The sequence below is a fragment of the Nylanderia fulva genome, unplaced genomic scaffold (genome assembly GCF_048542155.1).
Source record: "Nylanderia fulva isolate GAGA-0341 unplaced genomic scaffold, ASM4854215v1 Scaffold45, whole genome shotgun sequence".
Taxonomy (NCBI): domain Eukaryota; kingdom Metazoa; phylum Arthropoda; class Insecta; order Hymenoptera; family Formicidae; genus Nylanderia; species Nylanderia fulva.
The window spans coordinates 589,584-610,865 of record NW_028190532.1 but is presented as its reverse complement, the minus strand read 5'-3'; the positions used below and the strand labels follow the sequence as shown (position 1 = coordinate 610,865).

Here is a 21,282-nt window from a genome sequence, read left to right as displayed (position 1 = left end):
CATCGAGCGAGATATTACGAGCGCCGGCGGAGTCTTCGCAAGAATGTAACCAGCCGGTATGACAAATCGTCTACATGCCATGCGCAAATCCAATTTTACGAAGCACGATCCCGGCGGATGGAAGTGCATCGGCAACGCCGAGGGACGCCACGCAATACGCCCGCCTGGTCTCAGGCATGACGGCGGTTGAATTCCACCGGGAGTGCAAGCTTTTGGCGACTTAGCCAGGCAACCCTGGCCGTCCTCGAATGGCGGCAAAGGGGCGGGGGTGTATGTCGGAGAACTCGGGAGGGTGGCTTCGGATATCCTCTTGAGAACGGAGAGCGCATCGAGGTAGCGATGGGAACGAGATCGAGATGGATACGGTGTGTTTCGATCCTTTCTACGCGACGCGACGAGTTTTATAAACTCGCGCGAATATTTCGATAATTTTGAAAATCGAGGGAGGTATGTTGACGACGCGAACGAGAACGCGATGAGATTGCTCGGAATAATCTTTTGATTTTATCGTTCCCTTCCGACAGCATCGAAAATTTCGGTAACTCTTTTCAAAAGTTGGGGAATGTCCAACGCGTCAGAACAGAATTTGAAGACTTTCGATCGCCAAAGTTTGTTGACATTGGTAGAATTCTAAGAGTGCCCGTCGCTATTGAAAACTTCCTAGTTAACGGCGCGAGTGAGAAATCGCGAGTGCACCGTCCGGAATCTCGAATTTGCGCTTGCCAGTCGATGGGATTCCACGCCATCACTGCCACGGTGTTACCATTTCATCCCTTCCCGTACTTGGAGGGCGTCGTGAAAAAGAATCGTATGGAGACCGAGAAGTCGAAAGAGCACGAAGCCGAGAGGCGGTATAAGTTTTCAAAAAATAACTATAAATTCATTATTATACAATTCTTTTTGACTTTGTGCGCATACTTGCCTCGACTTCCATGCGACTGTAACGTTATAAATTGTCTGGGCGATATCTCTCTCTTTTGTCACGCTCGTTTTACTTTACACAAAGCATAACGGTCCTTACGCAATTTGTAATTAAAAGATTTTTCGAACACAAAGAAAATACATAAATCAGACTCGGTAACAATCCCTCCCTTTGTCGATGTAGGAGATTTAGTGAAGCAATATAACATTTTGTGCCATTCAAGTTTAAACTCGGAGTATAATACTGTTAAATAAGATAAAGAATGTCTGTGCAACTATATACACAATTGATGTAAAGTTAGAGAAGGAAATAAAAATACGCCGCTTTAGCTTAGCACACACAATCTCTCTCTCTCTCACAATCAGTTGTAAGGATGAGCATAGACGACGAACTTTAAGTTGTTTCGCGCCCGTTTTCGTATGTGGGGCGAGACAAGATTGTGTACAGTTAGGTAATAACTACGAATGCATGCCTTATCCCAGCAGTGAGTACTTAATGTAAATGATTTTGCCAAGTTTCGCGGGACAAAGGGCGCGGGCGTATAGTTTCGAAACTCACACGTTGGCAACAGCCCCGGAAGTTTCTCTGAATTTTAATGAAAAATGGAGCGGGTATCGCGCTCGTATTTGCGTTACGAATGCTGGTGATGGTAACGGAGGTTGTGATAGTGGCGGTGTGATGCTGGCGGTAGATGAGGAGGCACGGAGGGCGTGAAACAAACACGGCTCTAGTTCGGTAAATTGTTTGAGATTATCGCGCATTACTATCAATTAGCATCTGCGCATCGTGTACACTGTACACGTTACTCGCGTAATACCGCGGAAAAAGGACAGATGATGCCTGCTGTGGAATCCAGGGCCGTCGTAGTATCGGGCGTGTTGTAGCGTGATACATACAACTTGTCGAAATTTTATTTCACATTTACGGGAATTTCTGAATTGTATGAAAAGCCTCTTATAGCAGTATATAGAATAAAATCTCCAAAAATATTCAACGCGTACGTTATTTAAGAATTTGAGAATAAATTTTAGGAGAATTTATCTGACTGTATATAAAGCAGCCACAAGCGGTATCGCATCGGAAAACTTTTATCAAATTTTTATCATTTTTCGCAACAAAATATATAACAGTTTACGATATATGATAATATTAAATAATATAAGATTCATATTGAAAGAGTCGATTTCAAAGTACATATATAATAAAACATCAAAATCTCTAATATAAAAATGTCGAACCAATTAAGAAAATGAGTGCGTTACGACTGAATAATACGCATAATCCTAATAACGAGGATGTTACTCGGAAATCGGTCAACGCGCGCGTAAATCTCGTAAAAAACTGCGTAAAAATCTGCGTAAAAAAAGAATGTAAATCGTTTTAAAGCGCGCAATTTAACATTCGGTTTATACGAGCGCGAGGTATGTTTCAGAGACAGACATACGGCCGGCTCGTCCGTCCTCGGTTAAATCGCGTTCGCAATCAGTCGCCGCAATCGTCGCGATCGACGACGAATTATGGTCGCGTCGGCCCTGCGACATGAAACCTGGAGGGTGGCGGCAATTACACCCCGCAGGGCCGCAGTCGCCCGAGGGTACATCTGCCCTTTCTTACCCCGACGTGACCGACGAAATTATGTGTGTAATAAACGCGCACGCGCTCGCAACTGTTCTGGCAAAAACGATGAATCCCGATGAAGGGATTACACGGGCAATCATATTTAACCCCTTAAATGAGCAGGGGAGTGCTCTCGAATGGATATAACACATTTTGCAAATTTGAATATTGATATTGCATATTGAAAGTACTTACCGCACTTGAAAATATGCGCTCCTTCGTATATCTAAATGTGTACCTAACATTTTTATGATAAAATCGTAATTGTAATTTTTTAAATAATTAGAATCAAAATTTTTTCTTTTCCATGTAATTTCCTTTAATCAATTAATTCGAAATTATATATACTGAAAAAATTATTTTTTTTCTATCATTAATGAGAAAAAACAGTAATATTTTATTGTTATAACTATTAAAATTTTAATCAAAAGTATAAATTATTATATTACTATTAATTATATTTTACGAATAAATAAATTTTGCATATTATAAATGATAAGATAATGTACTTGCTTTCGTGTAAATGTATCAAAATAATGTACTTGCATATATAAATATTAAATTCATATAAATGTATCAAATATCGTAACAAATGTGAGAAAATATGATAGTACGTCATTTAAATCTAATGTTTCACGCCATTTACTGGATAATTGCGAATCGTTCATTTAACGGGATGATAGCAAAATTCACTTCTATCGTATCCGTTTGAATATAATCGTAAAGTTGTACAATTAATCACTGCAGGAGAGAGATGCGAGACAATACAGGAAATGGTGCGAAGAGAACTTTCGTTGCTCTCATTCATCATCACAATTGATTATTGCACTCGCTTCTTTGTTTTCAAAACGTTCTCTTTGCTACGGCTAATTGTCTTTATAATTTACGTTTACTTACCTTCTTGAAGACAGCACGATAGGCTATTATTTGAATATAACGCGTGAAAATAAAAATGCGCGCATTACGTAACAAATAAAGAAACAATTCTAATTTATATGGAAAATTATATAACGCAGTCATTTAATTATACAATTGAACATAATTTATCGCGCAAGTAAATAATAGAATATCTACATTAAAGACTCTTTGAAAATGATAATATTCATAATTACATGTATAATTAATGTCAAGGGAGAATCCAATAATTGATATAACCTAATTACTTATATTATAATAATTAAATATGAATTTCTTTTGTATAAATTATTATTTTCCAATCTTTAGTTGCTATGGTAATTTTCACTTTAATGAAATGTAAGACTCTCTCCATCTCTCTTTCTCTCTCTCTCTCTCTCTCTCTCTCTCTGCAGTGCTGCATTCGCAAGAAAATATTAATATTTAACGCTCATCATTTTCTCCTCCGCCGTACATGGAAACCGGAAATCCGCAATCCGCAGCATTGTCGCTGAGTCGAAAACCATAAACAACCGGAAGCCGCTTTCAATCCTCGATCTTTCAGCAGCATCCCTCGTTCATCTCACTTCACTCACTCGCGACACGATACGATATTCAGCTTGGAGCCAGATTCTTTCGCGCATTGCCGTAGCGTTCGAATTTATCGCGCCGTTTTTTTTTTTTTTTTTTATTTTTTTTATTTTCACGAGTAACTCGCAAGTAAACGCGCGCGAGAGCGAATTCTTTCGACGTTTGTTTACGTTGCTCGCGGTACATCGAGAATCGAGAAATGTTTACGTTGCGATACGCGACGGCCAATTTTCTAACGACCGCGTGTGATATTTGTGTATATTTACTCGAAGTCGAATAATGTAAACGGACGATAACAAACGCGCGGCCTTAATTGACACGTTACACCGGACCTTCGTCGCTCGACAGTACCATTCAATCACTCTCTCGCCCGATGTCCGATTATGCAAGCGACGCACTTGGTACGTGAAAATAATGGCGGCGGTCATTTAGATGGAAGTTTTGACGCGACGCGAATACTGTATGCGGTATTAATCACAGTCGCGTTGATTAGCACGCTATGACGGCCGCGATACTTCATTGGACACTCCCGATATATGTATATGTATATATATTCGCGCGTGCACGTTAGTTTGCTCGATTATTAACGCACGACTCTCCCTCACCCTTCGCTTTCCCCCTTTCTTTCTCGCACGCGCGAAAACTGTGCAGCGAAATCACCTCGACTCCGACATGGAAAGGTGGCAGATGGGAAACTGCTTTATAAATTGGGAAACAATCATTGGCTACGAGTTTACTGAGTCGCAATCGCAACAATTGCAATCGTTCGAGAGAATCGATACATCGTTACTCTATTGTTATAATATAATATAATTTTATATATATACATATATATATAAAATTATATTATATTATAACAATTCTTATTGTTTATTATTAGATTATGTTTAAATTAAGACTAATAAAATCGCGTAAAATAATCTGATTCTTGAAATAATGAACGAATTGAAGATAGAGTCGTGAATATAGTTGAATGAGTTCGCGCGCGCTTGAAAGTTGGCTACACTTTGTTGACACGTAAAGTGCACGCGAAATCGCGAAAAGCGCGCGAGCGGGGCAACATGGCGGGCGCGTAACGCGCGGTTGATCCGCGTCCGCCGCTCGTTAGTTCGCAAAACTTTATTTACCGTCACGGGAGTTATTGTGAATCTGTACGCGCGATACGCATTAGCGTCCGTTTCGCTCGCGCGGCGTTCAAAAACCGCCGGCCGGACCGTGTTAATTACCGTATCTCGGGACGATCGATCCGCCCGATGATCGAAGTCCGTTTACGAGCGACGCGAATTCGATATCAATGAGTGCGTGAAATTCGCGAGTGTATATGTGCATATTCGTTATCAAACTCGGGGGAAAGTGAGCAAATAATTATCGCACGGGAGAAGATCGAGTGTCTATAAATCAAGCGTTTCGTGTTCTTGGAATACGAGTACAGTGTGTGTATGACTTATCGGTGAAACTTGGCGAGTCCACGTAACCGCGTATTCCATCCTCGTCGTGGAAAAGACGGATCAGTGCGGCCCTGGGATCGCGACACCGCCTATTCGCGTGAGGCACACAGTACACGCGTGCTTGTATTCGACGCCTTCTTATGTGTATGTATATATCGCGACGCTATCACATACGCGTCGCTCTCTCTCTCTCTCTCTCTCTTCCCCCCTCCTTCCCCCCACTCCCTCTCTCTCGGCGTGGCGTAGTACCGCGCGTCGCCATCAGCGGTGAGACGGCGGCGCTGTCAGTCGTACTTCGGCCGTGGCGCCATCGTGTTGCGTCGCGTCACCCGTGCTCCCGAGTTGAACCGAGTCCGTGCAGTGGAGCACAGTACAGTTCGCTCTCCGCAGCTCGTCGCGTCGCTCGTAAGAAGCGGACGCGCCTTCGTCGTGTGTCGTGTGTATTGTCGTCCAACCAAGCTCGTGCGTAACCTCGTTTGTCGGGAGCCAAGGAATGCCGAACAGCGAGTGAGAATACAGAGATAATAAACGGTGTCTGTGTGTGTATAACGCCGCCGAAAGTTTGGTGTCGCGTGGTGAAGGGAAACGACGTGAATCGCGGCGCGCGAACTCGAAACGGAACGGGCGCCCGCGCGACACATGAGGTGGAGGCGAACTCGCCGGGCGAGTTCAGACGACGAAGAGGTAGCAGCCAAGAGCGCGGGACTGTCAGAAGCGAGCTTACAAACGGGGAATGCAGCTTCGGGATCGTCGTTTGCGGCCGCGGCCGGCCGCCACGCACTCGGAGACATGACGCGATGATCGTCGAGGCACCCGGTGCATTCGCCTTTACTACTCCATCACGCCGCCGCCGCCGTCGTCGTCGTCCTCGTCGCCGTCGCCGTCGCCGTTCACGTCCTCCGCCCGCGTTCTCCTCCCTCTGTCTCTCTCTGTCCGCTTCTTCTTCTTCTCTCTCCGTCTGTTGATCTCTTCTCTCGCGCGCTCGTGTGTGTACGTGCACCTCCGTTCTGTAGTGAGGTACGGAAAGTGTGACGGATAAGTTGTTTCGTCGTGAACGCGCCAGCCAAGAATCATGGGTGATGTGCAAGGGCTTCATCTAGTTAGTGACTTCGGCCGGGAGGATATCGCCGGAGGTGACATCGGAACGTCGGCAATCGTCAGCAGGCCCATTGGAGTAAGTCACTGTGTCAATTGTCTTAGAATTTAGAATATTATCTTATCGTATATATGTATGCGAAATGCTTTTTCATACACACGTCGACACGCGGTGTGTGTGTGTGTGTTTGTGTTTGCGTCCAAAGAATTCGAAGGTCAGGCTTTTTTGTTCGTCGCGTGTATTTTTTTTGCACGTTGCCTGCCTCGCTTAATTCCGCGAATTAAATGTTTACATTGTAACTCGACACTTTATCGCGCAAATCTCGTTAACACGCTGTTGTTCCCCGTTCATTTTGGCTCTATTCAGTTTAGAATCAATAGCGTGCAGAGTCAATAGAGAAAATGCTATTTTACGCGATTACCTCCCTTTCTTCCGTTATATTTGATTTTATGTTAGGAAACTTTTGTGTTTAGAAAAATAACACACACTCGTAATTCTCCCTTATTTTGAACGAGCATTTTACAAGGAATAATGCGTCGTTTTGTCAGGGGGCGATTTTCGAACGAATTCAATAAAAAGCAATAGCAATGACGATATTAATAATGATGATTTACAGTGGATTTATTACTTATGCGGCGTTTCGCATTAATTCATTTGAGATTCGAATTTTGTTGATCGTGCAGGAATATAATGCTGTTTTCTGTAAACAAATAAGAGCAACTAAAATTAATTCTCGCGATGATCATTTGAAATATATTTTCCAATTTAAAATTTCTCCTTTTTATACAACCTTTTTATTCAATTTAAATAAAAGGTAACATTTTTAAGTGATTTAATCATTTTACGAGACTAATTTCGAAATGGCAATCTTCGTTAACAATTGCAATATTGTTGGGAAATAGTAATGCTTAATTGTAGGTCATTTCAAATATTTATTTATGAATCTTTAGTCGATTTGAAATAATATATTGAGCATCGATCGTGAGATCATCTTTTTTAATATGAATGACGAAACAGAAGCAATTCGTAATATGAGAATAATCAAATGAAAAACTACTTCGTTATTCATTGACGTATTTTTCATTTATTTCATTCAAAATCAATTTGACTTAGAAATTAGTGTTCTTGTCATACTGGAGCACTGTTGCGCGAACGGCGTAGGAAATGTCTAATGACAAACATTATAATAATTATATATTTCAAAGATAAGTGGTACACTTGATGAATGCGAGACTGTAAGAGTTTCTTCTGCGATGAGATGACTGTGTGGCGATTACATCGTCACATACTTCCCTGAGATTAATAAGGAAAACACGCATACGAATACGAACACTGACATATACGAAAAGGACAAAGGCACAAGTAAATATAAATAAAATATTACAGACGAGACGAAAGACGAGTAGGACAGAAACAAAGAAGTAAAAATAGATAGAAAGTTCGCGAAGCCTCTCGAAGCCTAGCGAAGGGCGTTTTTTGAGGCAAGGTATAAATAGGAGATTTTTAGATAACGAGATATACCAGTCTTCGATAGTCGCCGCGCACGGACGCATCACGTTTGTAATCCGAGCGATATATCTATCTGTATTCACGCGTACCATTTTGCCTTGAAGAATATATTTAGTTAAGTACAATCATTGCATAACTTTAATTAATTCCCGCATCGTTCCTCCTAAGCACTCGCGACGCGCGTATATATCCAAAACTGTATCTCAGCACTTGTCTTAAGAATCTATCGTAAATGCAATCGGCGAAGCGTCTAACCGAATAAAACGATGAAGACCAGAAATAAATAAGCAAGACTAATTATCATTATTGAGGAAAGTTTAATACTTTAAAACTTGATCGGGTATAAAATTTTAGATTGCAACATTTTCTTGTTACCGTTACATTTACAATTGTAATTATTTCGATAATTGCATACAAAATTAATTACTCGATAGTTGTGTAGGAATTGTTAATTATAGAAATCAGATTGCGCTGTATACAGGATCAAAATCTAGAGATTTCGTATATGGAGAGAATTTTCTCTTAGAATTTATCTGGAAAATCATGATAATCATGGGACGGTATGGTAAGAATTTTAGAAGAGTTTCTCTGATTAATATATTTATCACAATAAAAAATATGTATAATTTTTAATATGTATATAATAAAGTTAATCAAACATATTTTATATCTTATTGTGGTATAAATATGTGTATATAAAACTGATAAAGAGGATGTGTCCGTGCAGCCTCCTCCCCCGACGTTAACAGTAACGTTTTGCTCTAATATATCATTAGCATTCTCATGTTTAATTTGTATTTGAAGTTTCATGCCCAAAGTTACGAGATTGTAGCAACTACATCATGTAACTAGCAATAATGCATACCATGACGCAGGCACACGCACACAGACTTGCCTTGCAATTCGCATCCGCATACCGTTAATGCGAATACGAAAGTCCCGAAGTTAGTCCCGAGAAGTTTCAAAACTACGCGCATTTACACACTGTGTCAGACTTTGAACGACGAGGCGTGAAAAAGCCGCGGCAAAGATTAGACGATGAATAAGAAAATAAAAAAAGGAAAGAGAGAGAGAGAGAGAGAGAGAGAGAGAGAGAGAGAGAGAGAGAGAGAGAGAGACGATCGCGTTAATGTCTGATATAAAATTCACGACGGACGAGGTCGGGGCGCAACACTTGGCTCGCCGCTGCTGCTAATACTGCTTTACGTAATTAAGCCCGAGCTATCAAGAAGGCGAGTTGGTAACGAAATTAATTGATAATGTGTGACATAAAATGCATTAACGGATTGCACCTTGAAAGCACGGCATCTCGTGACATCGATATCGCAAGCTAGGCTCTTCCGTCTCTATCTTTTCTTCCCGTTTCTTTTTTTTTAAGGTCACGTCTTCTATTCGTATTGCGATGCATAATACATAAACTCTCGATTACCGTGGAACATTCTAATCTTCGTGATCCTCGCTCGTGCTTCGCATCTATAGACGTATGCAATCTAATGCGTATCGCGTTGCTATGAGTGCTGACGCGTCGCATTTTCTTCTTCTTTTCGAAATACCGGTTCTCGGATTAATGCATCGGGAGCACTGCGCATTCCGTTTATTCGATCAATCGCGTCACTGTCTCGTGCACACCGTGCTCGCAGGATCTACTCTCATCTGTGAATCCTGCAACCTAATAATAAACGCTACCTCTCTCTCTCTCTCTCTCTCTCTCTTTCTAGTATAGCTCCTCTCTCCTTTTTTTCGCTCTGTTCGCCTCTGTCTCTCTCTTTCACTCCGCCCCGTTCGCCATATAGCTCGTTGCAAGCTTGGGAATGGTATCGTGAGCGAAGTCAAAGAAAAAGAACGATGGCAGGGATACGAAGAAGAACGAGAGGGAGCAAAGCTATTGTAGATTGTTGCTCCTTTTCTATATCTTTCTCAGCTCCTTTTCCATCTCTCTCGCCTGCTTTTCACCATTTCAGTATCGAATTTTTTCTCTCCCTCTTTAAAAACTTCATCTCAATTTAAATGCTACAATAACTCATTACATAATTAATTTTTCATTAATTTTATTTTTTTCTAACGATACATATCTTTGAGTAATAATTTCTTCATATTAATTATTATTTATTGATCGTTAACATATTATCGCACTTTTTTTATTTTCGTATCTCACATCTGTTTCCGATAGTTTTTCTATATATATATATATATATATATATATATATATATATATAATTTTGTTACGAGATATTCTTCGCTTCATCTTGCGGGCACACGTTTTTAGTTCTTTTCACTAACAGTATATAAGCGTTCACTCATCTTTCTTATTGAGTCAACACTGTCCCGCACAAAAGAAAATTTTATGGACAGCCACAAGTGAGTTGTCTGTTGGTGGAAACTGAGAATTAGGGGACACATGATTTCCGAGACCATAATAATAAATGATATTCTTTCGTCCCTTCTTTACCCTTTCACGCTTCAGCAGGTATATTTTCGAGACGTCACACGGTTCTGTAAGCCGATCCGTGAAACTTCCACGAATCGTGCATGCTTCTCGCGCGTTTAGATTATTACACTCGACGGCGATGAGGCGGCGACGTCGAATCACGTACATACGCCAGTGAAAGATTAAAGCGGCTTAAACGCACCGGTCGTTGCTGCGTCAAAGGCGCCGGTGTCGCGTACCTAACGGAGAATGAAGCGTGTCTGGCGAACGAGGAAGAAAAGAGAGACGGAAAATGATGAACTGTAAACATGGGTTTTCGCGTACCTACGTTTAGATTTTCCATAACTCCCGCATCACGATGATGCGTCGAAAAACTTTGCTTTTACCTGTCGCGTTGTCAAAAACAACGTGGACGCGCGCGCGTGCAAGTCCAACGAAATTTTTGCAATCGGATGTCCGTGCCACACGATCCTTGTTTCGAACTAAAAATTGTGCGTCCGACGCGACGTTACGGTATACAAATGCAATTTTTGACAATTGTCGTTCAATTTGTTTTCCGTAGGGAGATGTGTATAAATTCCTGAATATACAGACGATTGTAGGTTTTAGGTTTATGATACCGGAGCAACATGTTTACAATATATATATATATATATCATGTGATATTAATCTCGAAAATAATTTTATCATGTCGTTTAATGTTATATAGTAATTACGAAGCAAGTATCGCTTGCACAGAGAAAATTTTCTCTTAGAATTTACCCTTAAAATCATGATAATCGTGGGACAATGTTATTGGAAAAATTTTATAATCTTATAAGAGAGAGAGAGAGAGGATTTTTTGTGATTAATATTTAACAATTTAAAAATATTAATATCTACTATAATAAGATATAAAATATGTTTAATTAATTTACTATGTAAAACTTATGATGTACATATTAATATTTTTTATTGTGATAAATATTAAAATCAGAAAAACTTAAAATTATATTGCCTACGATTACCATGATTTTCAGGATAAATTCTAAGAGAAAATTCCCTCCGTGTTGGATTTAAGAATTTCAAATATATTCGTTTTTTTTTGCATTTGCTACTGAGTCTACGTTTCTCGTATTAATTTTGCGACTTAACGGAAGGCTCGTGGCTCTAAAAGAAGCTCGTAACAATTTCCGAGATTGCGCAGTATCGCGCAAAGTATGTAACGATATCGTGAATGCTCAAAGTTATCCGAGGCTCACGACTACATTTTCAAATTACCGTGGTCCATTTTCCTTCTAATTTCCGCAAGCTTGTTTCTTACAATTAGCTGTGCAGTATAATTATTGTGTAACGTTTCCAAAGTTTATCGCGCGGCGTGTGGATACGTTTAATATGCCGACCGAGTTTATTGCGCAGATAGAGCCTTCGTTCCTGCGATCAAAAATTCGATCGACCGTGAAGTAGCCGTCCGTTTCACGCAAGCTTCCGACTTCTACGACTTTAACTATTAATACGGATGACACTCCTAATCCCGTAACAATCGCGGACTGGCCTTCGCGCGCACGACATAAATATTTATCGTCTCATTAACATATCATCGATTCTCGAGAGAATTCTCTTGTAGCTGTGAATCCCAATGTTGTTAAAAGTCTGGTCGATAAAAGCTATTAATCATTATCTTCACGTAGAAACGTCGTTTATGCGACGTTTGCTGAAAAAAAGAATTTGTATGCGCACTCAATAATTTAATAAATCTAATCGGCTCTCTGGTTTTCTTTGTATTCAATCATGATATGCTTTTTCACTTTTGAATTTATTACTTCTCTAATTTCGTTTTTTTCTTTTTTTTTAAATTACGTTGAACGAACATTGACTTGGAAGATATAAGATCTAATTATCTAATCCAACGAGATTTGCAAAATTCGGTTCGAATGTCTCAGGCGCGGTACGAAATGTCTGGGAAAGGCGATCATAAATCCTCGTAGCTGTCAGATGTGAATTAGAGATTGGATATCGCGACGCTATTGCCGTTTCTTCGGCACAAGTGGATGGGAGTCTGAGTTACGTTAACTCGGTTACGATAAATGCGGGTGCGTCGATGTCTATGTGTATATAAATCCCGGTCGTGAGATAACGCCGCAGGGGATATCGTATTCTCGTTCGAGTACAACTTTAACGTTCCGAGATAACGCCAAGGGCCAAAGCCTATTAGGCCCGATGACTTTTCTTATCCGCGTGCGTCTCGGTTACAGACGGGCACAGGACTTAATCGTGAATTAGCTCAAATTGGAACTAATTTCTTCGCCTTTGTGCCGCGCGCGTCGCGATAATTAAATTAACGCGTGGCAAAGTAGCGGGGAAGAGCCGGGATGGATCTCGCGGGATGGAAAATTACACCTGAATTAAGTTCCTATGTGCGGCACAAAATAGCGGGCTATTATATGCATTAACGTATCCAATGGCGTCGCGACGGACTGCGAAGGGGACGCGGACGCGTTTATGCACCCCCCGCATATGTCGCTCTTAAACCCTCGTACGTAAAAGGTTCGATATTTCATCCGACACGTGTGTTTTCGTAATCGTCTCAGCGAGATCCGCCGCCACGTAGCTGAAATAAAAGCTTTGACGATTCTAATATATCCTACGAGTATATAGTATATGCTGTCGTGTATATTCTTGCATTTCTAAGCCACCGCTAAACCGCGTCAGCTGGCATTTTCCGACGTAAAAGACGTTCGAGAAATTGGAGAACAACGGAGTTGAATATACTTTGCACGATGTTCCGAGCGTTTTGACGGCCGTTTAACCTTGACAGGACTGTGTTTCTCGAAGGAAAAAAAATTCAAATAGGGAAATATCGGATAAATTACATGTTATATCATAAAACTACGTGGAAACGACGTGGAAACGCGAGAGAGGCTTAAAACTTTCTTCACACACTAGACGTCACTAAAAAGTGATCTTTCACTCAAGTTTACAGCGCTTTTAAATTTAATATACGTCATGGTTAAAAATGATCGATTTTATATAGAGAGCGCGTATATACGATAACGCGTTATTCCTTTGATTGCTCGATTTCTATCAAATGACCGAGCGTTCTTTTTATCGAAGCAAGACCATTCAGAAACGAGAGCGACCGAGACTTTTGCCGCAAAGACCGACGCGTGATTAATTTCGCTCGAGATTTCTCGTCGAGGAAAACCCAGAATTTTCCTTCGCGCGCTGCGTGGCAGACGGAAAATGGGTGAAAATAACCGGGCCAAGAATACCCTTGGTATCTAGTGGCATTAGTATCAGCATGGCGTAAGATAGCGCCTTTCCTACCTACCTACCTACCTACCTACGTGCCTCCAAGTATCCTCTGCGAGGACATGCTGGACCGGTACTACCGCTTTCCCTCTTTCTCCTTCTCTTTTTCTCCGTCTACCTCATTTCTTATAATTCTCTCTCTCTCTCTCTTTCGCGCGCACGTCCTCGCTCTCTTTCTTGCTTGCTTCGTGTATACTTCGTTCATTTCATCTGCCTCTTCGATGCATGCTGCGCCGAGCTCGAGCGTGTTTCAATGCAACCGAACCAGGTACGGTAATTATTATCGTGGAGCACCGAACGAACGTTCCACCGATATACGCGATATAGATCGGTACGCGTTCGCAGTACACATATGCACGATACGTGTATCGCGGTAGCGTAGTGTGTAACATACGTGTGTAGATCTCGAACGGAAATGTCAAGAGTATGCGCGCGAATTCGAGAGCTGCAGATACTGCGTTCACAGCTTTAATTTCCAGGAAGTGCAATCCACCGAGTTCAATTCTATATGTATATTTAATACATAGCTTTCGAGAGAGCAATTCTTTTTTACGTTGTAATTCGATCTTTGCGAAGAGAGCGATACCAAGAAGAACTCGTCAACGAGATACGAGGAGAGAGAAAGCGCTTATTATACCGTTCTATGCTAAGCTGTACGAGATAGGTAGGGAGTGTACATATCTCTATTTTGAAGATCAGATTTCTATAAACCTTAACTGAGCAATTAAGTACCCTGAGATGAGATATACGTAAGACAGCTATGAGAACTCACTCGTATAAGTTTTTAGTACTATAAGAAGTGTAAGAAAATTATACAGAAATCGAGAAGCAGTATATTTTTCATTGGCATTGCGATTAGAAAAGAAGTTGGTTTTTTTACAATTTTTTAAATTATTTGATATGAACATATATATAACATCAGCTGAATAAGAATAAGTCATATTTCGTTATATTTAAATATCAAAGTTTCTAAATGTATATATTCACCTTTCATATAATACAAATAGAACAAGATTTAATACTATATATTACTTACACGAAATTAGTTATCTATTTCTTGAAAATATTTTAACAGCTCTTTCAGATTATTCCATCTTTTTGTTTTACATTGTTTGAAAATTCTTTTTAATGGAACTAGACCGCAGTAAAATGAGAAAATCTTTGTCAGGGAACCGAACTTCGCGCAATCGCGATGAGATGTTTCTCGAGAAGCTTCTTGGAAAAGCATAGACTATGTCAACGTGTATCTTTTATTCATGAATCTTTTTTTTCTTTGTACCGTTAAAATTACGTGTTATGGACGTATTGGTGAAGTTCCCAGCGAAAGTAGGTATATTTTATCGCGGTATTATAAGTTTCGTTCGGCCAGCAACTTTTAATGACAGTTTTATTTCGCGCGTTTCCTGTATATACATCGTCATATCGTGATTACGAAGTTAATAAGGGCGTTGGCAATCTGATATCGTTGTAGATAGTAAGTTCTCTGTAGAATCTATTATTAATGACACATTCGTCAGATGAATTTGAGATCTCAATTAAATTAAAGGAAATTTTTTTTGACATATATGTATTCTGTTTCGCACCTAATCGACAAGATATATGCGCGTTAAGTCATCGTTGCAAGTCACAGTAAAAATAAATTTAACAAAGAAAAAATGATTCCAAATTTATCTAGAGATCTATTAACGTGTGACATATATAAACTAAACGTTTCTCAGATATATGAATGATACACAGCCATTCGTTAACAATGACAGCGAGTCAATTTTTTACGTTAACGATCAAACCAGGCAAAGTATTACAAATTTTTATATTGATGTTATTAGAGTTCATCAATATCCGATCCGTGCACCACCATCGTCGCACGAGAAGTTATTTCCCTCCATTTCTATATCGGTTTCCTTCTGCGCCTCGTCGGGCTGAGGCAAGAAGGAGCGGTTGAAAAATTTGAATGGCTGAACTCTTGGAGCTCATAAATCTAGAACAATTCCACGGTAAAGGAACTCTTCATCCTCTTCTTTTTCTCTTTATCGGCCCGTTCTGCCAATCGCGTTTCGCCGATTTAAGTACGGTTTTGTCGTCGGTCACTCGTGCGAATTTCCCAATTCGCTAAATCGTTTATTTATTAAAGCATCGGTAATCGATAATGTACCGCATGTGCCCATTATAATGCGATCACTGCGTAATTGCGCTGCAGAGACTGTAAAACGTCAAAACTGTGCGAGGTATCGGTTATTAACGTATTTCGAAACGTACGTTGCAATAAATATTTTACATACAAATTATATATAGTATAGTGTATTATATATCGTGAAATTATTTGATATAATACGCAAAATTTTCTATTGGAGACAGAATATTCTAATTGTATGCGACTTTTATAATTTACATTTTTTAAAATGAAAATTCTTTTCACACACATAGATATTAGTATTTATTAATTATTAAATCTTTTTTACTCATAAGAATTCTTTAACAGAATTTTTAACATTTAAAAGTCCTTTGTTGATTAACGAGAATTTGAAAAAAATGCATGTTAGAAATCAATATATGCACTTTTCTTCGCGACACACATCATTTTCTTATTTCTGAAATATTTTAGCTATATGTGATACGCGTATATTAGTATACGAGATCATGACCGATAATGATATCAATTTCTTTCAATCTCAATGTTTAACTTCCGTTCTTGCTTTATTCGTACGGTTCGTCGAATAAGAATGGATACGAGCTTCGTGTTCGGGTTATCAACGAGAGAGAGAGAGAGAGAGAAAGGGGTTCGGTCGAAAATATCATCTCTTCCGCCAAGTGTCTCGGTTTCTTCGATTGTTTTCCGCGGAAGAGATTCTTATTCTCGCGCGGAAATCCTAACGAGCATTTTTCCGTTTACGCCGCGCACTTCCCTTCGCCGGACGGTTTAAACGCGGCGTATTTATGGCTCTTCTAAATAATCCCTATCCGGTGTGCAACGGCGGCGCACGCTCGCGCCGGATCATTGTAATCTCGGATAAACTGTATTTTGATAAACGAGTTTCTCCCGACGGGGGAATTCCGCGCTCGCTCGCGTGCCACCGACAGCTTTGCAACGAATCGGCCGGAACTTTCGAAGCGGGTTAAATTGCGCGATAGTCGATAGACTCTGTTAGTCCGCGTACGTGCAACACATGTCGCCCGACGTGTATTCCTTCGTTTATTGAGTGACGGAGAAATATCGTCCAAATTTTTGGCGATCCTGTTGTAGACGATGCGGGTAGAATAGAAGTATAGCTTTCGATGTTATTATTATTTGAATAGAAATTAAGTGTGTTTGTGCGAGTCACTTCCCACCAATATCTCAATGTTATACTGTAAAATTCCGCAATAATTTACTTTGCTCATTCTTTTATCTCGCGAATTTTGCTGAAAAAGACAAATTGATCCTCTTTATCTTTGAAATGGCTGACACTTTTGTTACGTAAATCTTTTTCTTAATTTATACTGCTGAAACTCACAATAAAATTCAGAGATATTTCTATACCTTCTATAATTTCCTATAGCTGTATTCTCATCTGTTCCGTCTCGGTGCCGCGCCTTTCCGAGAAAGACACCATGCATCCTGGGGTGCGCAGCGTGTACGTACATCGTCGTCGGCAGGCAGCTCATTAATGTTTTCAAGATGAGGACGTGGCACCTTTGACCTTTTAGAGAACGGCCGCGTACGCGCGACAAGCAAAGGCTCCCGGTGGACAGCCGTGGCAGAGAAATAAAAAGCGCGTCTGAAATCTCCGAGATATCCCGGCTACTGCTGAATTTTTCTGCTTACTCGCGTCGTGAAGCACTCGCGTCTGTCCGCTGAAGATAGCAGAGAAACGTTTTTTTTAAAACAGTTAATAAAGATGCGCGCCTCGTTAACGCTGCTAATCGATATTTAATTAATAACCACATAATTCTAATTAACTTCTCATTGCATTTGCATACCGAGTATACGATCAAAAAATTAATTTATTATTTTATAGGTAATTAGAATTTTTTCCTCAAATACAAAAATTATTTGTTTTATCAATAATTGACGCATATTTAACAAAATCTGCGGTCGAATACGTGCAAATAAATATCAATGTAATAAGAACCAAATATTTTATTTTTAACTAAATATATTTAGTTAAAAACAAAAAATATTTTGTTGAAAACAAAATATTTAGTTCTTATTACATTGATATTTATTTGCACGTATTTGACCGCAGATTTTGTTAAGTCAAATAATTTTTTTTTTTTCAGTGATAAAAGATGCAACATAAATGGCACAAATTAATCTGTTTAAGTTTGACTTTTGTCTGATATACCTTCTCTTTGCAATATTATCCGGCTAGATTTATATTTTCTTCATTCGTGACTGTACAAAGTTTTGTAGATCTGATTTCACGCTGTCAGTATTGCTAAGTCTGTTATATATAAAGGTCTACTATATATAGGAACAAGATTTCCATTATCTCGCGTGCCGCGATCGTAAGTAAGGAGGGCCGGGAGGGAAGCTCCGAGTCATACGCGCGAGTAAGATCTAAAATCTATCTTGCGATATTATCGGTACTATAAATAATTCCGAAACGCTCTCCGCAACGTGAAATACGCTTGCCGAAGTGTATCTCGCTGGCGCGAAATATTACTTTACACGAGGGGGAAAAAAATATCGATCGGCTTACACTCACCTCGGTACACTACTTTATACATCTTATAGTATCAGACTCGTGCGCCGCCTCCGAAAAGATGTTTGTTTAGCCGTGCGAACGGATCTATCGAGTGTCTAGCCGATGTCGTCGTGTGTATCACGACGTGCCGCGCTTTGTATCCGCGCTTTGTGCGCGACGACGAGAGCCTTCATCTCGTATTTCAATCTCCGCCCGACCGCAGATGTCCCGCAGTGTTATTATTCCATCGTACGTTTCGTTTTCCGCTCGATTCTTTTTCTTTCGCGCAAGACGCACGATCACGAGAATTCTAAAAGGTCGAAGACTCTTGCAGTGTTCGTCCCTTGTTAGTACGTACAATGAGAGATGAAGAACGGCGAGGAGAGATGGCAGATTTGTGATAATATCGATGTTTTGAAAATACCGATAATCAAAAAAATTGGGAAGCATCAATAATTACCGTTTCTACACGCAGAGAATTTTCTTTTAAAATTTACCCTCAAAATTATGGTAATCGTAGGACAATATAGTATTGGAATTTTATAATTTCTGATTAATATTTACTCTATATAATAAAAAGTATTAATTAGTACATAGTAAAATGAATCGAACGTATTTTATATCTTATGGTAGATATTAATATTTTTTATTGTGTGTTAAATATTAATGAGAAAAACTCATAACATTCTTCCAACACCATACTTATTATCCCACGATTACTATGATTTCCAGGGTAAATTCTAAGAATAAATTGTCTGCGTGTATCGTCGGTTAAAAAATAATTGTCGATTCCTCTTTTTCTATTATATTTTAGCGAAAAAAACTCTTGCTTATTAATTTCCTTAACTTCTTTGCCGGACAAGCATCTATAAAAATTTCTTATCAATCTAGTAACTTCGTATCATCAAGAGAGAGAGCGAGATAGTAACGCAATTGTCTCCTTCGATATACATTTGGCACGTCTATTCCCGATAGATTCGCACATGCCTCGACTGGACAGCGTATCTATCGAGTGCGAGTTCAATAAAGCGGCTTCAGTTCCGCGACCGGTATCTCAGGGCCGCCGACCACCTGTCTCCACCTCTCTCTCGTCCGGTCGGACGACCGATCGCGAGCACATGCCACCTATAACAGGGCTGTCCCCCGGCCGTTAACAATTTTGGCACGATTCCCCCGGGAACGCGCCCCGCTCTCTCGCTTCTCGAAAGAATCTCTTTCCATTCGCGCACGCTTACTGTATGTCGTTCCTAGCCCCGTTTGTGATATCTCGCTCGTGATGTTTCTGTTTTTGTATCGCGTGACCTGTAAAACGCTATTGTGAGAAATCGTCTCGTGTGAATTTAACTTTTGTAAAACGCGGCGTTTAAATCCAAATGCTCCAACACTTGATTCGTTTTGCTTTGTCGCAGTAACATACATTTTATAAAATTTTTTACAAATTATATTTAAACCGTAAGAATTTTTAATATTACCTACTGTGTGGAAAATAATGCTTCTTTTTAATTATTTTAAAAAATTAGTAAAGCACATGAAATACAAATTAAAATTTTACCGGGTTAATAAATGTCAGATGTATATGATTAGTTTAGAAAAAATTAATTATAATATATTTTTCAATGAGGAATAATATTCTGTTGACTGTTGATTATTTTATCGAACCATTAAGTATTCAATTATTTTTTTATGCACTTATTCAACGATGTGATATATATAATATATAGGTTTTGGTTTTACAATAAATAAGCTGTTCAATTTTTTAATTATAAAAAAATTATAACATACAATTTTCATCATTGTGCATTCGTTTTTGAATTTTGAATTGTTTTTACATTTATTTTTATGAATATAAATTTTTATGAACTTTTATATATTGCTATTCTATATTACTCCTCAAAAATTAATTTGTCACACATAATTTAATTTTTGTGCTTTGATAAAAACACGTTTTTTTCGAGATATATGTAATGTTTCACGTGTTTTCGAGATATATGATGATATTTACGAATGACATAATATCCGGTATTGTTACTTTTAGAAATATAATCGATATGTTAGCATTTATATACATACGAATATATTGATACGAATATATTGATACTAATATATTGATACTTTTATGTTTACGAAATTATAAAACAAATCTTGCATATATCGCAGTTGAATAACAAAACTGATAACTGATAATTTATTATTTGACATTGTTATTTATTATATCACAGCTAAATATTATCATCACGGTTATTATAAGTCTGGACGTCCTTGCGCGATATTCTTTTGTAACACAGTAGATTTAAATAGTCTTTGTGGGATAGTCTGCTACATGATAAGATATCAACGTGTACGCGTCATGCACAGCACGTACTCTTATTATATACATTACACGCAGATTATTCTCTGACGTTTGCATTAAACTTTGGGAACGTATTCAGAGATAATTTTCTAGTCAGAAATTTAATGGAACGCCATTCTTTCCAAAAAGATGGAATTTTCGACATTATATATTTTAATTAAATTTTAGATTAAGCTTCTCTGTTACGGTCTTGAAATTAATTGAATAATAAGACTATTTCTATCTCTGAGGCATGTAAATTCATGAAAATCTTCTAATGTTTATTACGAGCAACAGAATGAGTTATTCTAAACACGTTTTTAATACACGTCGTAAAATTGGATAAAATTTTATAGAATATGTATTTTATAAATGTATGTGAGATGTCTTACAGTGATTTTGAAATCTATTTTTTGATAAATTACTACTTCGACATCCAATTAAATCGAAATTGTTTTCCGAAGCTTCCGCGAGTGAATCAGCGCGCGATTGC

At 39.0% G+C, this 21,282-nt stretch overlaps 1 protein-coding gene across 1 annotated transcript in view; it reads left to right on the top strand.

Annotated features, from left to right (window-relative positions):
- The first annotated feature begins 5,703 nt into the window (after positions 1-5,703).
- Positions 5,704-21,282, top strand: part of LOC114934106 (uncharacterized) — a 215,194-nt gene continuing 199,615 nt past the window's right edge. Inside the window, exon 1 of the mRNA XM_085486588.1 lies at positions 5,704-6,646. Within this exon, the coding sequence (XP_085342714.1) occupies positions 6,545-6,646 (102 nt within the window). The 5' untranslated portion in view covers positions 5,704-6,544. The remainder of the gene's footprint in view (positions 6,647-21,282) is intronic.